At 38.5% G+C, this 23,808-nt stretch overlaps 1 protein-coding gene across 1 annotated transcript in view; it reads left to right on the plus strand.

The window, feature by feature from the left end:
- LOC106922552 (alpha-1,6-mannosylglycoprotein 6-beta-N-acetylglucosaminyltransferase B-like) overlaps positions 1-23,808 on the plus strand; it is a 127,792-nt gene that overhangs the window by 36,188 nt on the left and 67,796 nt on the right. Inside the window, exons 3-7 of the mRNA XM_014995069.2 lie at positions 4,194-4,344; positions 11,364-11,473; positions 15,595-15,671; positions 15,992-16,171; positions 20,825-20,989. Coding sequence (XP_014850555.2) covers positions 4,194-4,344; positions 11,364-11,473; positions 15,595-15,671; positions 15,992-16,171; positions 20,825-20,989 — 683 coding nt within the window. The remainder of the gene's footprint in view (positions 1-4,193; positions 4,345-11,363; positions 11,474-15,594; positions 15,672-15,991; positions 16,172-20,824; positions 20,990-23,808) is intronic.

Genomic DNA, 23,808 nt, shown 5'->3' on the forward strand with positions numbered 1-23,808 from the left:
TCTATCGTTCTGCTCTGCCCCTTGCTCTGCTGTCTGAGCATCCTATGTGAAAAAATATTACATAATTAACAGACCTATTCTACCTCACATTCAGTGCTGACCTTACTAAACACCGGACTTTACAACAAATGCGTTGCGTGATAGATATCTAACTTATGGGTCCACTCACTGTACTTACAGCCGACTTAGCGAAATAACTTCTAATGTCTGTCCTTTTCTTTTTTGGTGGCGACATGGTCTCGGAGACTCAGAAGGAGACGCGTGTGCCCAGCTAGCCGCCGCCTTTTGCAGCTAATCAAAGAACGTCTGACGATTCAACTGACTCCCCCTCCCCCCCTCCCCCCTACAGCACCGTTCCGACACGGTCTCGGAGGCTCATAATAAATGTCAAACTAAGAAGCTTCCGTTCCGCGCACCGCCTGTTGCTGCTAATCAAAGATCGTAGATCCACGTTCTTTGAGCCAATATGGCAAAAATTGGTCGGGACTTTTTCATATCCCGTGAATATTGGTCGGGACATGTCCCTACCGTCCCTACCCAAACCTACGCCCATGCAGAGTATCATCCGTAAAATTTCACCCACATGGCATTTATTGAGCAAACCAGAGCTTTCAGTGGAAAAACTAAAGTTCCAGATCCTTTTAATGCCATACAAATATGAGACAGAACCATGGATTATATCTTTATATAGACCTGTCTATTGATTTATAGATTAATAGTTTTACTGGACAGAAATTACAAAGAACAAATCTGGTTCTTAATCAAATCCTAATGAGTCAAATTGCAAGTGTCATGGAGTCACTGAACAGCCTCATGACATTAACACTGACATGAAACATAATATTGAAGAAATAAATATATCAAATCTAATTAAAAACATAAATAAGTGATACGTTCTTTATTGTTATGGTCTGTAGATATATTTATTCTCAGTACTAGATGTGGTCTCAACAAACCCATGGCACTTCAACAATATTATTTTACCTTTTATCTGGAAATAATGCCGTAGTCCTCTACGTTTGCCTCAGTCCTCGCACGCACAAGGGTTAAAAGTGCTGTGGTACCGTTGTTCTATCACACCCGTTTCACACCGGACCACTTACAGCACCGGTGTTAACGCTTTAAAATTAACACCCTCTATCGTTGTATCACCATGGAGGGCTTTCTTTATTTAAATGGGTTCATTTTTCAGAGGGATACAAAGTGAGGGTATCGTGATTTTAGTAATTACATGTTTATAAGAGCGATTTTCTGTTGTCCTTCCGTGGAAGCGGGCAGCTTTCAAACGGAAATAAAACACTTTTTAATATAACTTTGACATGATCACAGAACTGCCAAAACATATGTACAAAAATACCAGACAAAGTGAATCACAGCAACATCGTCAGCCGGTGTAACGCTGAACTGATGTGGTGAAGCTACCAGTAGCAGGAGAGCGGAGCTGAGCCAAGAAGCTACAAACACTGAAGAGAAGGAGAGCTGCCATCGATACAGTTGCAGCCAAGCATGTTTTAATGTTACACAATACAGTTTTACCAAGTTGCTCAAAGTCTAAACTGGTATTGTTGTGCATTTAAGGTGTAAAGTTTACCTTCGACCAAACCCCCCCCAAAGGAATCTCAGCGGGTCCTCTGAACGCCCCCGGGGGGGCGGTACCGCCCACGTTGAGAACCGCTAATTTAGATGGACTTTGACGATAAACTCCATCCAATCTGACTGATCTTGACCTGCAACAAACACTGAGCAGACCTTTCACTGTATGTAGAGACATGCATAATAAGGATTTAAATCTGATATCTGTCCTTTTTTTATAGCAAGTATTTCAAATACTTTACTAAGATTCATTGTGTTCAACAAAAATTCAAGAGCAGTGACACAAACATCTGTTTTTTGCCAGTTTAAATGTTGATAGAGATTCAATATCAGCACATTGCTTGCAAGCCAGTGACATGACATGCATTTTAACTGGAACAATTCACAAATACAAATTAACTTGCTACTGCATGCTGTGCTTCTCATCAGTCTGTTTTATGATCCAAATAATGAGCTCTTTGGAAGAGTTGTTTTTTTAGACAAATATCCCTATTAGAAATAAGGAAATTTCAAATTCATGAAATAACCCATTTCCTAGCGTATTGCTATGCATGTGAAATGATGACTCGTTCAGCATTTTTTTTATCGCATTATTGTGTTTTCATTATAATTCCAAGGCAGTTAAAAGATTTTCTGGAGACACTGAAATGGCAAACTTAATTCCCTCTCTTTCATTTTTGTTCTTCTTCCTTTGTATTGCGTTAAACATGGTCAGAGGTGGAATAAAATATGCCTTGTCTCTCCCATTCTTTACATACTGGAAAAGGGATGACATTCCCAGTATGGTCTCCAGTTTTCTACTACAGAGACTTGAATGAGCCGTTGTCTGCTTTGCAGTAATTAATCATTAAAAAATAGAATATTTACGGAAATATTTGTTCCTTAAATTCTGATTTGAGACAAACTAGTAAACAATTGCAGCTGTTAGACATTCAAAGTATAATTTTAGTCACTCCTCATCTGCTTCAAGTCACAATAAACATTAACCAACATTTTAATATCATGTAGCTTAAGGTAAGGAAACCTCTCCTAAAGTTTAAATGACCTTACTCAGACCATCAGCATTAACAGGCAGTCATAAAGTTTTCTGAAGCCATCCAGCAGCACACTATGACAGAGTACTCTGTTGCCAACGAGAATGTGAAACTGTCAGTCTCAGATAAATTCATCAATAGCTGAGGTGATAACTCACTAAAGTTACAATTTGTCCTCTTCCTGCTGGGTACTAAGACAGACGCTGGCCTTGTGCAGGGACTCTTAGACCCCGGAGCCCATTGGCTGTAATTGCTTGTCAAGGGACAGACAGGGGTTCGATAGAGGCGTCTGTCATTGAAATTTGGCCATTTCCAGCGTCCATGCAGCTCTGATGGGATTTATTGGAATACACTCTGACCTATTTGTCCCTTTATGACTTAATGACAAAATATAATGTGGTTTTGAGGCATATAATGTTGACACTTCTGAGAAAAGTTGGAACAACAGCTGTCATGTTTCGATACGTTTCAGTTAGGCAGGTTCCAGATTTAGGGTTTCAAGTTGTTCAGTTTATTTGAAGGGGGCATGCAAAAGACTGACATGACACTGTAATAAACATGACATAACATCTGTCATGAAGGAGACTTCAGAAAGGTTTACAACTGTTGTGTCATTTGGTAAATAATGACACTTTTAATGCAACTTTGAATTACAAGTGTCAATATTTACAGAATAATGCATTTTTAATGCAACTTTTTATTGAGAGTTTACACTAAAAATGTCCATTTACTGAATAATTAAGTAAATGTCTATTACTGCATTTACTACTTTAATAGACATTGACACTTCTAATGAAAGTTTGCCTTAGAAGTATCAATATTTACTCAATAATGCACTTTTAATGCAACTTTTAAAACAATTTTCCATTAACATTGTCAATACTTACTGAATAATCCACTTGTAATCCAATTTTTAATGCAAAATTGCATTAAAAGTGTCATTATTTACCAAATGACACTTCATTACAACAGACATAAACATTTCTGAACATGTTCACACCAGGTGTTATGTCATGTTTATGACAATGGGATTCAGTCACCACTGAATAAACATTGAAAGTCCATTTCCTTCCATCTAAGCAACTTGCAATTATTTATGAAAAGTAAAAGGGTAAATGGATGTCCACACAAGGCCAGACATCTATTCATCTTTTAATTTCTAAAATCCACTAGTTAATTTCTCGGCTCATCTCTGGGCTAAATATATTATTAGATGGACACATCCACTTAAACTTTATAAGAACTTCTTGTCTTTATAAAATATACTAAGGTAGCAGAATACTTGGATGCTCTACAAAGTCACAGTTGCATAATTTGCTGACAAATGTATTTTCGGACATAAATATGTCGCCCACCGGAAGGAACTATTATGTCATTATCTGTACCATAATGAACAAAAATAAAACGCAACAACACAACATCAACCATTCACAAATGTTGAGCCTTCAATGAAGCTGCAAACTTTACGGTTGCCTTGCTCACTGTTTACTATGCCACCTGTTTATCCCCGGTCCTAGCTTTTTATTTACCTTCTGTCTTTGCTTCTGTGGTCTTCTCTCCTCTCAGTGCTGGGAGGTGTGGAGTCACGCGGTGTGCTGAGGAAGATCAGTGACATGTTGGAGGTGATCCTGAAGAGGATGGACACGCTGTCCAAACTCGACAACAGCTCCACGTCGGATGCGAGGCGCCTGGATGAGCTCAGCTCTGCTATCAACAGGTAGGAAAGTTGCCCCACGCCACAGGCTTTTGGTGAAACAGTACTCAGATTCAGAAAACATATGGTAATGGTTATTAAATGAACAAAACATATTTGTTTTATTTTGAAAATGTACAATTTCTGCTCTGATTTCCTACAACATCTGAGCAAAATTTAAGAGTAGCAAGTATTCTCTATATGTGACTTTTTTTGTTATTGTTTATAACACTTGGAAGCAAATAAAAATAACAATTTACCTCTAATAGACATAAAGCACAAGCCAAGATGAGAAAACGATGACAATGCAACTCAGAAAGTGACCAAAAAATATTTACCCTGAAACTCCTGGGGTATTTCTTTAACTCCAGTGAGTATTTCATGTTGTTGTGGATAGTTTAATCAAATACTGCGACAACAGACCAAAATGAGGCTCATTATTTCTCTCCTGGTGCTGCTTGTTTTCTATATACAGTCGATAGTAAATAAAATCAGTAAAAAGAGCAAGGGGGGACATATGCAGGATAGGTCAAAAAGTCAGAAATCAAGGTTACTAGTAATCAACACAAGGCAGGATAGAGCGCCTCCTCTAACATGGCTGCCATAGGCTCATCATTCTTCACAGACCATGATTTTGAATTACACCACAACATGCTATTGATTTCTGCTCCAAGGATTTCACCTCAGATGTTGTTTTTTAAAAAAAAGAAGAAAAAAACAGATGTTTTCTTTTCTATTTTTATACTAATCCAGCCATAGAAAATGGATGGCATATTCCTTTAAACCCATTATATAGGTTTAGTAACTTAGGTAATGGATTGTTTAAACCCAAAGATCCTACACATGTATATAAATGTAAATAAAATAGACTCAATAAATTTCAGTCACATTCCTGTTTGTTGTTTATAGATCAGTCTGGGTCTAAATATCAGATGGCTGAACTAGTTTGTTGCATTCCAGAGTGGTGCTATGTTTTACTTGGTAAGCACTGCTGCAGACACAGATAGTCATTTCTACCCTCATCCACTTCATATTTTACTGCTTTTATCAATTTATGCCCATTTTTCCATGTAGGAAATGGTAGAGCAATGTTTGGAACTGACAGATGGATGCTACTCTTGACTTTTCAAAATATGATTACATAACGGGTTTTTTAAAAGGGGTAACATAACACAATAATAGCATATTTAATACCATATAATAGCATATTTCCAAAATATGAAATATGCCCAAATAGTAAACTAAAATTAGTTTTTCATAATACATTGTTCTTGTGAATTTTTCTTACCAAAGTCAAAGTAAATTCAATAAATTGCACAGACTTTGTTTTAATCCATTTTATAATTTTAAACATAACTCTGGGATTAACTGGGTTAAATCTCCTCATCTCACCCAGTCTGTTAAATCAACCCAGTTTTAAATCGATTTGTATTTGACTTCAGATTGGACTGTTGGACTAGTAACCCACTTTAGCTTGTTTTCTTGTTTTAATGGTGTTACAGGAAGAGGACAGTAAAGGAGGATTTAATTACCTATCACAGGGGAAACTGGAGACATTTAGTGTTCAGATCATTTTTTGAAAACTTGCTGAATGTGCATTCAAATTATTAAAAAGATAAACCAGAATTTTTTATTTTTTTTAGTTAGAATTTGGATATGTTGTGGGTGTTAGTGAAATAAACTAAACAAACCTGACTGGGACACAACAAAAAACACTAGATCAGGAAGAATGATCAAAGCTTTACTCCAAAATAACAATGAAATCCATAAACAATTGGATTAGAAAAGGACGAAAGGAGAAGTTTTATGTCGGACACCATAGGTTTTGTTTTGTTAGAATTTGCACCTCTTTTTTTTTTCATTTACAAAATTGCCTCATGCATTCCTCTATTTCATTTCGATCACTCTCGTATTTGATTGTGGAAATTGCCCCCGTTACGTCCCAATCAGTGCAGACAGGAAAGTCGTGCTGCTCCAGGCTCTTATCTAACTTCCCCTCCTTTCGCCGCATCCACACCCAAACATCCCGTCTTCTCTGTCTAACATTTTCTTTATTCCAAATTTTGTTTCCAGACAGCCTAACTAAACTCAGCAGGTGTGATGTGATGCACACTGACAGCAGCCCCTTTCGCTTCTTCAAAACCTCGTTAAATGATCCTCGATAAGCACTCCGGTTCAGATCCGCGGAGAGGCGCCAGAGCGGAAAGATGGAACGATTAATATGGTCTGACGTTGGTGTTAACTGCAATCAATGTCTAGTAATGGGCTGTTTAATGCAGAGGAAGCTGTTCTCCTCTTGGGCCATTACAGAGAAGTAAGGATGTAATGGTCTGTTGTCAGAGAGCCGTACCAGCGTGATGCATCCATGTTTTACTGTCCTGAAGGGATTTAGACTGGATTTAGGGTGAGCAGGGTAGAGAGTTATAGTCAAGCTGTAATTAGCTTCAAAGCAAACTTCAATCAATGATAATTACTTTATGACTTGACCATATCCACTGTGGATGTTGGACATGTTAGAATGTAATAGTCATGGTTTGTGTGGGTTTGTTGTCTTTTTCTCAATGCATGTCTTTTTTGGTTTTAATTCTCCTCTGCAATGGACCACAAGGAAAATCTGATTCAGACACAATGTAGGAACTGGCAATTCAAAGCAAATGATGGATCTGATCATGATAACTTAATTGGCTACTTGAATTCTTGAGGAAATGTGTAAAGCAGGGCTGCACTTACGAGAACGTGGGCCCTGAGCTGGAGACATTTTTTTCCACTGAGGAAAAAATACTTTACCAATTCAAACGGTAGTCCGGTTCATTTTAGGGTTATTATGTGTTCGACCCATTAACCTTTCACTAAAATGTATTAAAAACAGTTTAATAATTATATTTGTTTTAAGCAGTGACTGCAATCTCACACACGGGGCAACACCACTGCTCCTAATATTGAAAACAGTATTGACTGCTTATCACAAAAACGTTGAAAAGTTTGAAGAAGAAAAATAAAACAGAAATGAATGAGTTATTTTAGTTTTTGTTTTTATCCAGAGCTTCTCCAAAGCTGCAACTGGATTCTTCTTAGTGTTTTGACTTTTTTTTTTTTTTTTGGCAGACTTGCTCTCTTCTGAATGTTTGAAAAATCTTTATTTATACTCTTGGTGAATATCAGGAAGGAACTGAGCACCATTGACTTGGCTATTCTACATGGATGAAATCTCAATATTAAATTTTGTGTTGCTTGATTTTCTTTACCTTACTTGTGTGGCTTTTATTTTGGAGGAGTTCTTGTTCCAGTTTTAAGCGTCCTGATATAAAATTTTGAGCAGGAAATATTTTGATATTCGCAGTGTGAGAATGACATGGACGGTAGGATTTGCTTGACATCCCTTGAGACGAGCAGCTACGTTATCAAAGCAGAAAGTTTCCAAGTCTGTTCATTCATTCTGTCATTTACTTCTGACATCCAGTCTGTTGGGGGGTTTTTAACAGAGTTGGTCAAAACGTACAATAGTTATCCTTTTTACTCTCCCAACCATGACTGTCTTTCCTGTCTCTCCCATCACCCACTTCTTATACTTCATTTCCAAACACACATACAGAATACAACACATACAGAATACAGTACAGCAGAGTGTGTGAGTACACGGGGTAAGACTGACGAGGTAAAAGTATGATTTTTATTTTATTTATTTTTTTTCCAGTGGGGAATGGTGCAAATGGGGAAAATAGAGATTTATGGAAATATCTCAAATTCCAGGCCAGTCAGGAGTGCATTTACAGAAAGACACACTTTTGCACACATGCAGGGTGGGAGTCTCGGCTCTGTGTGAGCTTCATTGCTGCTGACACACTCCCATGTAGCAGCGAATGGAACTTGATGTCTGAAGCCCCAGCCTGCGATTCGCCCACAGGGCAGCCACTCGTTAGAGCAGAAAACTGAGAGCAATAACAAGCCAGGGAGGGGGGCAGCAATGAGCCTGGGAAAATAAGCAAGTGAGATGAAAGCGCTGACAAGGATGCAGAGTTGATTCACTGTTTACTGTGCTACGAAAAAGGCTGGTAAGTCCCCCTTTAGGTGTACGCTCTCCAAAGATCAGTCTCTGTCCTTGAGCTTACCTATTCCTCCCCCTTAAGCACACAAGAAGGCTCAGTCAGTAACAACATTTATCCCAGAGGGCTTCTTTCCACGGCACCGTGCTCTTTCTCATAAATTTGCTGCAGGTACTCGGGTAAGAAACGACTTGTTTTCTTTTTGACAGTACATACAAGCTCTGTGGATTTAATCTTTTAGGTTTACAAACAATATCTTAACTTCTGAACATTCCAAGGAACGCTGAACAATTCACCCACTGGAAAAAAAAAAAAAAGAAGAATGGGACCATTTCAAACCGGCCAGAATAAAAAGATGACCAACCTAAACCGGAAGGTATGACAAGAAGAGCATTTCTAAAATGTTCGTCTTGCTATACAGTGACATTATTAACTGAACTGGCACAGAAATCAGTACAATTAACAATGACACTGAAAAGTAATTATTTTCTGTTCTACTTAGTTTGCTTCTGTACTTGACTAAATTCAAAATAAAGTTGCTGTTGTCAGACACTTTAAAAACCGTTGTCGTAAAACAAATTAAATCTGAAATGGATAATGAAACATGGCTCAAAGACAAAATGTTTTAATCACAGTCACTTTTGAAATACTATGAAGTGCATGTACTTTAAAAGATTTGAGTAAACATTTTGTGCTGTTTCTTTAGTGTCGGACACTTCGGTCACTGGAAGCGGCTGGATCGCAACAAAATGATGGTTTCCCTGTGAACCAGCTCAGTGTAAACGAGGCCTGAAATGTCACAGAGTTGAAACCTTACTTTTGTTTTCCAGGCCAACTGAAAAACTACTGTAGGTCACATTGCTGAACTATATTGCCGGTACCAGTAGAAACGTTTCAAAAACCGGTGTGCACCCCTGCTAGCTGTGGGCGAGCAAGCTGCTAGCTGGTGTTACAGAGAGCAGGAAGAGTGAGTTTAATGAATTACTTTGTCTTTGCTGTCATTATTTGCCTTTGGGATAAGGCACTTTTTGCCCAGAGGATTTTGTTTGATAATTTTCTTCCCTAAGCAAAATCTGACAAAAAGAGAAAGAGAAACACAAGGAAGTATAAACACTTTATTATTTTGTATTTTTTACTGTATAACTCAAGTTAACGTTGATTTTCTCGAGTTGTTACGCTTCCACTAAACACCCATCATCTTTCTTCCTCATCTACATGCATTCTGCCATTTTTGTCTTTCCTTGGCTCCTCCATGTTAGTCCCATTGGCAAAAGAACTAACTGTCTACATTCATCAAAAGGAAGGGAGCTTTACAGCATAAGGCATGCAACAGTGGGCCATCAAATATGCATAATCTTGTATTTCTTTGATCCCAATCGTTCTCTAATGTTTCAGTCAAGCCGTTTTGTTGGCTTCCACACGACGGCACACAGGATCCATTTATTTTATCATTCCTCCAAAAACAAAATTCCCCCTGGTTTTTGTTGCTGCTGTTGGTTGATCTAGTTCCCTTTATTTTCTGCCAGTTTATATTCCTGTTCACAATCCAAGTATGTTTCTGGCTTCTGTTTTTGCCCTATTTAGGTCCCATTGTGAAATCTCCATTTTTCAGTCTTTTAATCTGTTTCGCTTCCTTTATGTGTCCCTTTATAACCGACTCCGTTATGGAGTCAGATGAGTTTACACTGCAGCAGACTGCAGACATGAGATTAGAGGGTGACACTCCAGAGAGTCCATTTGGCACAAAGTCCTGTCAAAGAAAGTCCAAAAGTGGCATTGGGTGATCAGCTCAGCGTGCAAAGGTTTTGTCCTTTGAGAGAAAAATACACAATTGGTTTTGTAGTGATCTCCAACTTGATATTCTTTGAAATGTTGTTAGGAATAGCATAAATGTTTCACTTTTGAAAAACTAATTTCACTCCTGAAAGTCCCCAAGCTATACATTTGACACAGAGAAGAACATTTATACTTCTGTTGCTAAGCTAAAATGCTGTTGGACAAAACAAAAAATGAGTAAGGTTAAGGAAATCCACTTACTGACACCAAGTATTGTGGTTTCTATTTTGGCTTTTGCCCTATTTACTGTTTAAATGTGCTGGGATACTATTTTATATTTTATAGCCAGTCACTGCTGTGCACTGTGTGCTCTCCATTCATGCACATCCTGGTGAAGAGAAGAGGGAGTTTTCCTAAACCCCAGCATGGAAGACGTGTAGTCCCTGAGAAAAATAAACCTGGGCAGCATGGAGATTGGATGACAGTAGGAAAAGGAACGGCAGGCCGGATATCAGTGGGATTGTGATTCAAGGAGATTATGGGGATAAAGTTGTTGTTAGTGCTCCCAAATGCCCAAAGATGTTCTTGCTAATTAATACAATTTATTAAGTTCACCTGGAGATTTATGCTGCTGAACCTAATCAGTTATGAACCTATGTTTAAGGGAAAGACCGATCAATATGAAAGCATTTCACGTGCCAAAACTTTCTCATTAACACAAAAAAAGACAATCTTTAATATATTTTTTCCTGAAAACTGTTGGCTCTTCTTCAGGTTGTAAAATAACTTGAGTTTGTTGTGCAAATGCTACTTTGGGCCATTACAGACAAATTTTAGACGTTTCTGATTGGTGTTCATGTGCAGTAACCGTAATCATAACCATTACGTGTTTAAACGTAACCTAATCTTAATCTAAACTGAAATGAAGCTCTAAGCCCAATCCCTGTGGACACACCGGTCTTATTATGTGAATGGGAGTTCTCCCATCCTAAAAGGGGAAAAGAAACTGTTATACAAGTCAATTTCTTTTTCACGCTCCAATAGTGTAGAGTCTACATCTGGCAAAACTAACACAACCAAATCGGCTGGAAGGAAGTAGAGACAGAGGGAGAGGAAACAAACTAATAGGAAAAAAGAATAGAAAGCAAACATTTAGAGACATGAACTCATGAACACATGAACAACTACCTTCTCCATGTTTCTGTGTTTTCATGTGTGTTGCAGGTTTCAACCAGCTGGCCTGGTGGAGAGGATCCAAGCTATAGCTCAAAATGTTTCCAACATGGCCATCAGAGTGGAGCAGATGCTGCAAAGTAGCATGACGCAAGGCAGAGGTACAGTGTAACCCTGATGTTGCTCTACAATCATTTTGTCTGAGCTTTCACCCCCTTGATTGAAATTAATACTGTAAATATCAATTTGTTTTAAATACAGTAGTACAAATTGATATCGTCGAACTCAGATCAGCTTTAAAGCTTTTGGAAAGCCACAACAAGTTTGTACATTTTATGTAATAGCTAGATTAGAAAACTTGACACTATGACATTTGAGAGAAAGAAAGCTGGTTTTATATCTCACTCTTGATCAAACTCCCACTCACTTTTAATGGTGTGTACCAACACTGAGTTTCTAAGGTCTACACACACTCCTCTCAGTGCTTGCAGCTTCGCCTGTTGGGGATGACTCAGCAGATTTTGACATTTGTTTTGCAAAGCTTTAACAATGGTTTTAAATGATTTCTTGCACTGATGCCACAATTATCTTTTCAATGACAAAAGTTGTATATTTTCCTCTAATTCATATAGCAGCAGGCTCTCCCGTGACCAATTATTGACAAATATATTTAATTATGGTATGGGAGGTGAAGTTGGTTGGTGCTTTTGTGCAGTAAAACAGTGCTGTGTAAGTCAAACTTAACCGAATCAAATGTCCCTTTGCACGTCTGCATTTGTTTGGGTTTGATGCTTTTGTCTTCCAAAAAGAAGGCAGAATATTTCTTTCCAAAAACATCATTTTTCAATCCAATTTGTGGACATTGTGTTATTCTAAATTAGGTTTTGTTTACATGTATGGTAGTATGGATTCATCGGATGGATGAAGTGGCAATGCAACGATTCAAATTGGTGATAGAGGTGGACAGGAGCAAGACTGGATGCAGACTTTTCAATTCAGCAATAATTGAGGGGTTTTTTTCTATTTATTTTGCATCAAATACACAACAAACATAGTTTTAATACATTTTACAAAAACATTTGACAGATATTGTTGGAACATATTGACAGAAACATAATCAATTCAATCCAATCATACAGAAAGGCTCAAAGTCAGTTACATATTTTTCATTTTTAATTGTAAATATGAAGTAAAACTGTGATGTTTCAGGTGTCTGAATGTCCTTACTGACCCAAAGTGAACCCGAGTTTCTATAGTCTCATATTTGTCTCCACTTTTTGATTGATGCTTGTCATTGCAAACAGCACCTCTTAGATATAAAGACCAGACAAATGTGTATGCAGCCACCAAAACAATCAATAGAGCAGCGCCTCAGAGGGGCACACAGGTGGCTAAAAACTGCAATGTGGAAACGATTAAGAAAAACAAGCAGAAAGAAATCCATACTATATATTAACACTACTGCTTATCTGGAAAAACAGTATGTTTTCTCTATAATCTTCCCCAAAGAAAGCATAAAGTGCCACAGCTCACAGTTGTCCTTCGCTGTGCTTAACTTGAAGTCCAGCTGGATTTGTGCACAGCTGTCAGCTTTGGTTAAAGCAAAACTAAACTGTCACTGTTACTCACAGCAGACGAGGGAGACTTGCAACAAGTCACAGGTGTTATTTATTGGTTTCTCCACTGACAAGGATCACTTCTGATATCTGTCAGGAAGCACTCTTTCCAACCATTCATGCCTGTATACTGATCCTAAAGAAGCACGGTAGAGCATCCTATTATCACAGAGTTTAGTGCCCATTTACAGCACATCTTCTTATTGTCTCAGTGACATAGAAAGGAGAGCAGGTTTGGGTAGATAATGTTCCAGCATGACCTCTTGTGCATAGGAGGTCTCTAAACTATTTTCCCAGAAGTTTTAATTGCAGCTTTAATTATTAGTATGAAAAACCATGCAAGAAAATTGGATTTCAGGAAAATCCTGGACTTGAGCATCAAAATCTCTTCTAAATGTAACCTAAATATTCTATAAAATGTGTTTCTAATCATAATCATTACACAAACACTGATCCAAAATTCTGATTTTGTGCTGTAAAAGAAAAAGTCTGATTAAAATGATTAGGTGTTGACAGGGTTTATTGATCATTGATTACATCTGATAGTGTGTCTTTTGTGGGGTGCTGATCATCATTTACCATTTTCACACTTTTTCAGTTTAAGATTTTTTGGCGCCCAAAAATGTTTTTGGGGTTCTAAATGAGTTTCCTGTTACGTAATATTTTATAATTACCACGTGTTAATATCTACTCACTATGGGGGTGCTTTGTACACTCTTTTCCATATTTTACTCATACGCTGCTGCAAGGAAATGTGATTATGTGACTCCAACTAGAGGTAATTAGGTCACAGTCTGTCATAAAGAGTTAACTGGACTAAACGGAGAGCAGAGCTCTTAATTAAGTTAGTGTGTATGATAAAGTCCTCATAAAATTAAACATACAACTTAATTTATTCACAAAATTTGAACATTTTTTTATATCTCCATAATGTCATAAAATATGCAAGGACTAGAGCTGCACAGTACAGAGAATCGGTCATTAACGAGTGTAATATCGACATTTATTTATGTCAATAATAAATTTCTCCTGATGGATGGAGGCTCTGAGCTTGGCTACACTGGATGCATATTTTAGTTTAAGTGCTAGAGCTAATAAAGTCTAAGTTATTGTTTTAATGAAAATGATTCAGCAAAATAATGGGTAAAGAAATTATATGCAAATGTATAAAGCATTGAAATGTTTTAAATGGCAACTCGCGGTTACAAATTTGAGGCACGATTTGCTGTAGCATTTTTAGTAAATCACCAAAAATGAGACACATTGACATTGTTTTTTTCTGTCATTCAGTGCTTATCTTCTTTCTCAACATTTTTAGTCAAAACCTAAATAACACTGAAAAGAATTTCCTCCCCCTCTCCTTTGCTTTTTCTCTTCGGGGTAACTCTTTACTTCAGAATAAATGAGAGTTGCGTCTCCTTTTGTTTCCCCCTGCTGCGTCTGCGGAGACAATAGCGCACAGCAAAATGAAAATACTGCTCCTTTCTCTAATCACAAATGAATTGAAATCCTGCTGGCAGACTTTATTATCATACGGCTCAGTGGCAGTTTATTCATCTCGTGCTTTGGCATGTGGGAGAGGAAGCAGAGCGGGAGTTGGAACGCGCAGTTAAAAATTTCCCTTTTCGTGTAATGGCTCGCAGGGACAGGACTAAAGCCTTTATCTAGTTAAATGACCACATTTTCAATTGTTGCTGCTGTAATCATATTTGCAGACACAGTGAGTCTCTGTGTGTGTTTTCAGTCACAGGAGAGAATCACAAATGAATTGAAATCCTGCTGGCAGACCGGGGAAGACTTGTGTAGAGGAATTTCTCTTTTTCATCAAGCAAATGGAAACAGACAGAATATGAGTCAAAGGAAAGTTGTTGGTTTAGAGAGACAGGAGAGAGGGGGGATGGAAAACACTGAGGATGATGAAGCACCAAGATGAGTCCATGTCTGTGTCTCTGTGACTGTTCCTCTGTTTTACTGGCATCAGCTGCAGAAGAGCAGTTAACTAAGTCAGTGAAGCAATTAATGCAGTGGCCGCAGTCTAAGTGTGCAGACATAATTGTTGGTGAAACGCCTGCAACAGCTGGCAGCAGCAAAACTCAACATCTAATGGTGGACCTTTTGAATAGTGAGCAGATGAGACAATTCACAGAAGTAGGAAGATTTTCAAGACCTATGTCACTGTGAATCATAATGTTAAAGAAACATTGCTCCTGGGTTTGCCAGCATCATTCATGAGCCAATTACATTGTTGCAGCTACGGCCGTTAATGTATTTTAATGAGATTTATGTTACAAAGTGACACAAAGTAGTGCTGAAGGTTGGAGAATCTTTTGATAGTACAACTATTTAAATCAGAGTTATGTCATAAAACAATATCAAAGTCTGTCTCCTTGTCATGGAAAGTGTGTGGTTCAGGTGCAACATGAGATTGGCCTTTATTAAATAACAAGAAAAAGTCATTGTTTGAAGGAAACGATGAGATGTCACTTCCGTAGTTAGTGAACACCAATGCTGTGTGCTGGAAAATCAATGCAGCATGTAACCGTGAACACCTCATCCTCACACTGAAACGTGGTGGTGGCAGCATCTGTTCTGAGTTGAGATGAATGGAGCTGAACAGATCTCTGTTTTCCATCTGAAGGAAGAATTTCTCTCTGTGTTTCTTTCAGTGCTGAGAGATGGCACTGCGAGCCAGTGTGAAGTACCAAGGGACAGCCGCTTTCCAGAGTGCCCTGGAAAAGTAGATGTAAGTTCATACATTATAGTGCTTTTTATAAATTTCTGCATCACTGTGCATTGGCCAAACAATGTGGTAGAGACTGATGATGTCACAACCCAAGTAAAGATGGCGCTCTAGGATATTGTTGTCTTTCTAACTTTCAGTTTTACTTTGTTTTGTTTTCCCTTTGTCCTGTGTTCTTGGTCTCCTTGTGATCTGATTTGACTCCAATTTGCTTTTGACTGAAGTCATCATACTGGCCATCAATTGTTTAAATTGGTCTGTTTGTGAGTACAGAATAATTTTCTGATTCACACATATCCACGTTCTCTCTGTCCGTCCTCCAGTGGATGCGTGCTCGGTGGACATCGGACCCTTGTTACGCCTTCTACGGTGTCGATGGTTCAGACTGTTCTTTCCTCATCTACCTGAGTGAAGTGGAGTGGTTCTGCCCCCCACTGCCCTGGAGGAACCACACAAGCACCCCCACTCAGCACACACAGCAGACAAAATCCCCCAAGAGACAAGTAAGGACACCACTCTCAAACAGCTGCCAGACATGTTACTCAGTAATCTGCTACAGAGAGTTTTAAATAAGCTTTAAATGACAAATATATTCAGTTATAATAAGATCCTGTGAAGACTGCCAGATGATGGCTGGTGATCAATAAATTCACAAGTGATTATGGTCGATCTACCACATCACTGTAGCAGCAAACACAGCTGCTATCTAAAAGCTGCACCTGACATTATAGCTTTATGCTGCACATTCAAAAGAATGACACCGGATACATGATATGTGGCTTACTGTTGCTGGGTTTCAGGCACGTGACCCGAATGTCGCGCGAAATGCAGATGGAGGTCCGGAAGTGGATTTCTCCGGTTCAAAACAAAGCAAAATTGATCACAGTGAGAAGGCTGAAACAGACGAGACATCTCGAAAAAATATACGTATATTTTGGATGTGATGCGTATTACCCCGGTAAAAAAGACTTCTCTTATAATCTTGATGATTTACCGGGCGATCCACATAACTAACTACCTGGAGCTGCAGAGTTCATATTATACGACGAGCCAGAAGAAAGCTTTCAAAAGCCTGGAGAATACAATCATTTAGCATCAAGTTGGGTCAAGCAATTAGGATCAAAAGAAGCATTAAATGGCTGTCGACTTGTTTCTGCCAGGTGAGTAGTGAGTTGTGCTATTTTAAGTAATTAGTCTACGACAGGAGTGTCCAAAGTCGGTCCTCGAGGGCCGGCATCCTGCATGTTTTAGTTCTCTCCCTGGTGATAGTAACAACCTTTTCAGCTTGTCAATGTTCCTTTTAGGCCTTCTAATGAGCCATCATTTGATCCAGGTGTGTTAAACCAGGGAGAGAACTAAAATATGCAGGATGCCGGCCCTCGAGGACCGACTTTGGACACCCCTGTTCTACGATAACGATGCAATCGCTAACAATGAACTAACCCATGTTATTTATATAAGTTTGGCTCTTAATAAACCCAAATTCATGCTGGAGTTGTATGTTAATGTTGAGTCGCTGTAGGATGCTGGATTCAGGTCCAGTCTAGGTCAACGATTTGCTCCGATCTACAGAAACCCACATGCTTCATGGCCAGACACGAAGCATGTGGGGGAACAGTCACTGCTCACTGTGACTGTTTGGCTGTGTAGGTTATATTTAATTTATTTAGCTTCTTTTTTATTTATTTTTTTTAGCATGAAAGTCCCATTGAATAAACATTACATTTTCTGCCCGTGACTCGGTACTGAGCTAGCTGCTAACAACATTAGCACTCTGAGGAGACAACCAAGCTACGGCGTAAAAATAATATATCTTACCTTACATATGAATGCTTGTCTTTCTAAGTAACTGTCCAATAAAATATCTCAAAATACAATTTAAACGATGCAATCGTTACCTGTTACCTGCAAACTCCTGGCATTGTTAGTTTTCACACCGCCTGTTTTTAGTTGTAGATTGTTGATCCACTTTTCTCCTCTTTTTTCGGTGAGTTTTTTAAAATTAACTCCCTTATAACTAACTACCTTCGAAACACGAAAATAACGTTTATCTTTCTCTCTATTAGAACGGTTGGAAAATCGTACAGGACACAGATTTTAGGCATTTTGATGCTGGATCAACATAAATAAATGGGCTCCATTTAATTTCTGCCCTCCATCTGCATTGGGTGGTGCTACATTATCTGAAACCCAGCAACATTGAATCCCGAACGTCTTATTGAAAAGGTCTGTCACTAACAAACAAGAAAACAAACTTTTTCTCCTGACTTTGCAACTTAATCAAATGGAAAACTTACTTTAAAAAGAGTTTAGACCACTGAGAAACAGTCCAGTCCTGTTCCTCGTTGTCCCAGGGAAAACATTTCTGACATCTCTAGTTAAGCAGGTTTAACACAAGAGATGTGACAGAGGTAGCCCATTTTCTGGATGCATCTCTGTGTGATGGCTTTTTAAGCGCTGACTCCAGTCACAGCACCCACCGAACTCAGCAGTTATTCCTGTTTGTGCATCTTTGCATACCACACATTTTCCCTTCCATTTATTTTGTTGGATTCACACTGTGAATAGCCCTTTTTTTTGGGGGGGGATGACATTTTAGGACTGAGCCTCTGTGTGGAGGATGCCCATGACTGTCTGCTGGATAACTGTTAAGTCAGCAGTCTTCCCTGTGATTATATAGGCAGTATAAATTATTCCTTTGTTAAAAATTACTTTTTTTTTTAATCATATTGGTAATCACATTTTCTTAAAATCATAATTTGGGAGTCGGGGGTTAGCTGTAAGCAAAGGAAATCAAAACTGTGATACACATCTAGATATCGGCTTTGCTTTCTGAATTGAATCATTGGAATAAATTGCCTTTTAATTTATTTAAAGTTTAGTTCATTTTGGTGCCATTTTAAAAGCATTGCCAGGAATTGTGAAATGTTTCTTGTTTTATTTTTAAACCTTACATTTTATGACATCTCTCTTCAGGCTTGTTTTTACTAAAAACTGGAAACTTACAGTGCCCATTGAGAATGATTTCATTGAGTTAAACACAGATATTTCATTAACATACCAACTTAGAGAAAGGAAGTTGTAATTTATGCATTGTCATATCCAAAATCCTAAATATCCACATAACCACTAGAAGCTGCTCTGTTGTTATGTTAAAGCCATTTTCTGCCAACAAAGTTTGCATATTCCTTGTAATCATCATATCCACACAACCATCTGCTCAAATTTTCTAAGGCCTCGCATTAGCATTTCAGCACAATCTTCCCTAAAAAATACAACAAGTTGTCTCAGCAGAGAATTTCATCAATGCTAAAAGAAGCTAATTATGTAGTAGCAATCAAACAAGGTTGAGTCCTTTTCCTCTGAAGATGCTCTGGAGTAATAAGAGGATGAGCAGTCTGACCTCACGGCTGCATAACGGTTAACCTTCTTCTGAGCCTGTTTGCTCATTGTTAATTAATACAGGCTGGATCTGCATCATCATCATTATCCTCCCCCCTCTTTTTATTTTCCTCCACATTAACTTTGAGGTCAAAGACCATATTAGCGCCATCCCTCTACACATATTAACACAAAAACACCCAATGTTAGCCAATTACAAGGTCATATCCATCTTTCTTGGTTGAAATAAAAAAACATCTTATCTCTTGGCTACTAATATAAATTACCTTTTTATTAAAACAACAGAAAGCTCTGCACTTTATTGCTGATTAAAATTATCTCAAACTTTTAAAATAAACTACATGGATGTAAACATTGATTTGCCAGACAGTTTATTGCATATTAATCCACTTTTGCCTGTACATCTGCAGTTGAAACCAGATATTTACATACACCGTAAAAAAGACACAACATATTTTCTTTCTCACTAGTTAAAGTTAAATCGGACCAAACATGTCTGGTTTTAGTTTAGTTATAATTAGCAAAATTATTTCTGTTTTCTAAATGCCAGAAAACGTGGCTCCATGATACTGGCCAAACATCTGCAAACTTTTTCAATTTGAGGAAAGTTACAAAATCAAAAGTAAAAAAAATGGTCTTGTCGAGTTTTCTGGCATTTAGCAAATTCCTCCTACTCTATATCACCTATTGCTGTAGCCCATCTGCTTTCAGTCAGAAAAAGTTATTTTATCATCTCAAACCAGTCTACACATTCTCCTCTCACATCAATAAGATATTTTCCTCCCTTCAACTCCTCCTCACCATGATATTTCAAACCTTTTCCAATGAAACTCGGAGATGGTTGTGGGTGGAAATCATAAGAGATCTGCAGTTTCTTGAATGCTAAGACGAGCACGTCTGAACTGTCTTTGTTCACCTTTCTTATTTATGGAATAACATAGGTTTTGTCTCATCTAATTGCGCAAATGCGTTGAGTTTCTTTATTGTGATTAGCAGACCAACTGTTTCTGTTATCAAGCAGTCCAACAGGTGTATGTAATAAAGTTTGTGGATAGTCTGCAGTAGTTCTTCTCTCCGTTTCATTCATTTAATCAGTTTTCTACATTGTATTGCAACATGAATATATGACACATAGGACAAAAACGTATCTCAGTGCTGATCATGTCATTTTTATCATCATTATTGCATATTCACTAACGTGTTTTCAAAAGGTTTAGCACAGTGTCAGAGAAGATGAAACCTAGAGTCTCCTTTCCACCAGGTGACCCTGATAGCTGCATTGTGGATTACAGTACTCTTGGGTATGGGACTGAGTCATGGTTCTGTTCTGCGGAGAGAAATCTTGACTGTTTATAGCTTTAGTTATAAATGCATGGGATTGCGTTGAGACATCTTTCCATATTTTTCAGTGACAGGGGAAACTACAGCTGCCAAGTGAGCAAGGTCACATTCTCCCTTGAAATAATTCTCTAATGTTTGGTGGAAAGCGACTGCCTGTCTCTCTGCTGAAGTGAGAAGCATGTGGCCAAATGGTTCATGCTTTATGGAATTGTCATTGTATAAAGGAAGATTTACCTTGAAAGACCACAATAACTATTATTTTCACTGCTTTCCTGGCTGAGAACTCAGCACTTCACACATGAAAAGTACAATATTTCCAGCTTCTGTGGCGCTTCCAGCATTTGTAGCCTAACTTTTACCACTCCTGCCTCATTTATCGTTTCATTTAATCTTAATTTACATCATTTTCTCAGGCTGCCTTCCGCACAGACCTTTCTGTTCTGCTGGATCAGGTCGGCGGTGGAAAAGAGTCTCTGAGCTTCATGAAGCGCAGAATCCGACGCCTCGCACAGCAGTGGGCAACGGCTGCAAACCGTCTGGGTGCCAAACTTGGACAACGTTGGAGGGACCAGAAGAAGGTGAGACACTAGATAAAGTCCACTGCGCCGGGATTGATTACACTGCACACTCCTGGATCTCCCATGTTAATTTCTGTCAACTCATTAATTGTACAGTAATCAGGCTTATCTTAGCTGACCCAAATCCTCTCATGCAGCTTTCACAGCAAGGTTTTGGATCCTTTCACAAGAAACTTCAAGACGTTATTGTGTCGCTTTTTTGCCGTGTACATGTGTTTCATAGCAGCGAGAGAGTTAGACATCAGTCCACCTCTTGCACGCCCCCAACTCGCCAAGCGAGGTTTTTAACACACCCACATCGGCTGACTTCTTTGCAGGTCAAAGACCAATCCAGTGATGACTTATAGTCTATGACCAACCAGCTGAAGGGCTTAAAATATTAGCAACACTCAAAATCCTTTCAGACATGTGATGTAGGAAGGTGAGTTATACAATTTGAATTTGAAGCATATGCTTGCTCAATACCTGGATAACTACACTTACTTTGTCCACCATTGTTTTGAAGAAAAAAAAAGAAATGGCATGGGGGAGTCGGGGACATTGATTTTATGTGTGCTTCTGTCCCACCAGCTTGTTTTTTTTTAAAACCACAAATATGTGGGATATCTCCAATTTAACTCGTGTTTTTGAGTTTCCAGAGAGAGGTCATTCAGGGCTTGTCTTTGCGGGTTTGCGACAGAAATGATTTGTGACAGAGGCTTACGATTACTGAAGCCAACACCATAGAATTGGACGTGGAGAGAGATGGTAATACCGCTTCACCATTACACTGAGGAACGTGTTAGTCACAGCAACTGGAATTACACAGTATAGCCTCTGTTATGTTGGCACCACAAATGTTCATGTGACAAATAAACAGCCACTCTTGGTGTTCTGTCTGAGTCTTCCTTTAGTTATTTCAATAGTAACAATAGTGGTTCTTGTCCTTCTGATTAAAATCTTTGCTACAGTACATTGCACTGCAATGAGATCTGACGATGTTGAAACGTGGAAGTGTTTCTTGCTGAGGGATTGTCTGCTTTGAAAAGTTTAATCAAGTTGCTATCAGCCTGGCTTTGTTTGGTGAAATTAAGTTCGCAAGTATACAGCGTTGTGATACCCACTAGAAAAATCTGGACTGGTTTTATAAGGTTTTATACTAAAAACACAAAAATCACAGCAAATCATCGTAATGTCTGAATGTTAAAACCTGGACATAAATATTCTAATTTAATTATAGACTACTGTTAACTCTTATTTTGAGGTAATGGTTCACAATTAGAATACAAGCATATTACTCCATCAGGATCAGGGGGTCAGTGTCTGGGTCAGAGGTCAGTCAAGTGTTTGATCAAGCCTTTTGATGTAACCAGTGTGTTCAGCTACAGCTATTATAATAAGGAGAGGAGCTGCTGCTTCATATCAAAACAAGTCGGCTGAAGTTGTTTGAGCATTTGAAGGAGGCGTCTCCTGAGCAGCTCCCTTCAGAGACTCCAGCACTGATCCAGAATTTGCTGGAAGGTTTATAGTGTATATTCTTCCTGGCTCGAGAACAAATTGGGATTACCCAGAGGAGCTGGAGAGCATCACTGGGCAGAGGCACATCCAGTATCCATGTTACCTCCATGACCCAATCCCAGATAAACAGAAGGCTGTGGATTACACATCTAAACATGATTGGATAGAAAAAGAAGTCAAAAAAATATCAAGAAGTTGGGGAATCTTAGGTAATTTAATAGTTTTTTTTGTTTGTTTTTTTTTTAATCTGTTGTATGCTATTAGTTAGTTAGTTTGCTTGAGTATCTCATTGGAAAACTGATTTTCATTCCGGTTACTGTTGTGCTGTATCTCTTCTGAATGGACTTGTCTTCTCCCTGCTGGTAGCTATTTATGTCAAAGACACGGCGTGAGAGCAAGAAATATAGTCCATGTGAGAATAAATCTAAGAAGAAACCGAAGCGGGCAGTTTCTTCTTAGGTAGAATGATGATGAATGACTGGGATTATGACGTGATCCCAAGCATGTGCCAGTGCTACAGGGAAAAGAATGAGACAAGAAAGGCAGCACAGCAGAGGGACGGATGGCGCTGTAGAATATGGATTAGGAGAGGATTGATGAGGGGCGAGAAGGGACTCATATGCTGCTGTGATGAGAAAGAAGCCGTTCCTGCGAGACTGAGTGGCTTCTCCCATTAAGAATAGGCTTGAAATATACAATTAAAAGAGGAATTTACCATCTTACTTTACCAAATAGTAACAAAATCACTGACCTGTCACTGTTTTAATTCTCACTCAGGAGATTCATGATATTCTAGCTGAGATTTTTATTGATAAATCACTACAATATAAGAGCGCACAATGAGAACAATGTCTGCTCTTCCTGCCCCGTCCTAAAATAAGTCGATATGGTTGGAATAACCTTCAGCGATCACATGGATATTCTTGGTTCCAGCAATGAACTGAGAGGATTTAGTTACTTGAATTGAGCTGATTACGTTCTATAAAGTGCTGCTGGTGCTTTCGCAACAAAAGATTTTCAGATTTTCAGATTGCTTACACTGTGGCATATGTGACTTGTATTTGCCATGAAGTAATTAGAGATCTCAACAAGCAACACATCACGGCCCCATGCCATTCCAGCTTTATTTATACAGCACTTTAAACACCCACATGATTCAACAACGAGAAAGAGACCAGGCAAAAATTGTATCCATGGAGACTTCTGACTAAAATCAGCAGAAAGGCTTGCCATACGTTTGCCAAAATACATCTTGATAATCTTGAAGTCTTTTAGGAAAATATTCAGTGGACTGACGAGACAAAAGTTGAAGTCTTAAGAAG

Source organism: Poecilia mexicana, unplaced genomic scaffold, assembly GCF_051168715.1.
Source record: "Poecilia mexicana isolate PSO_F unplaced genomic scaffold, ASM5116871v1 scaffold_1, whole genome shotgun sequence".
Classification (NCBI taxonomy): Eukaryota; Metazoa; Chordata; class Actinopteri; order Cyprinodontiformes; family Poeciliidae; genus Poecilia; species Poecilia mexicana.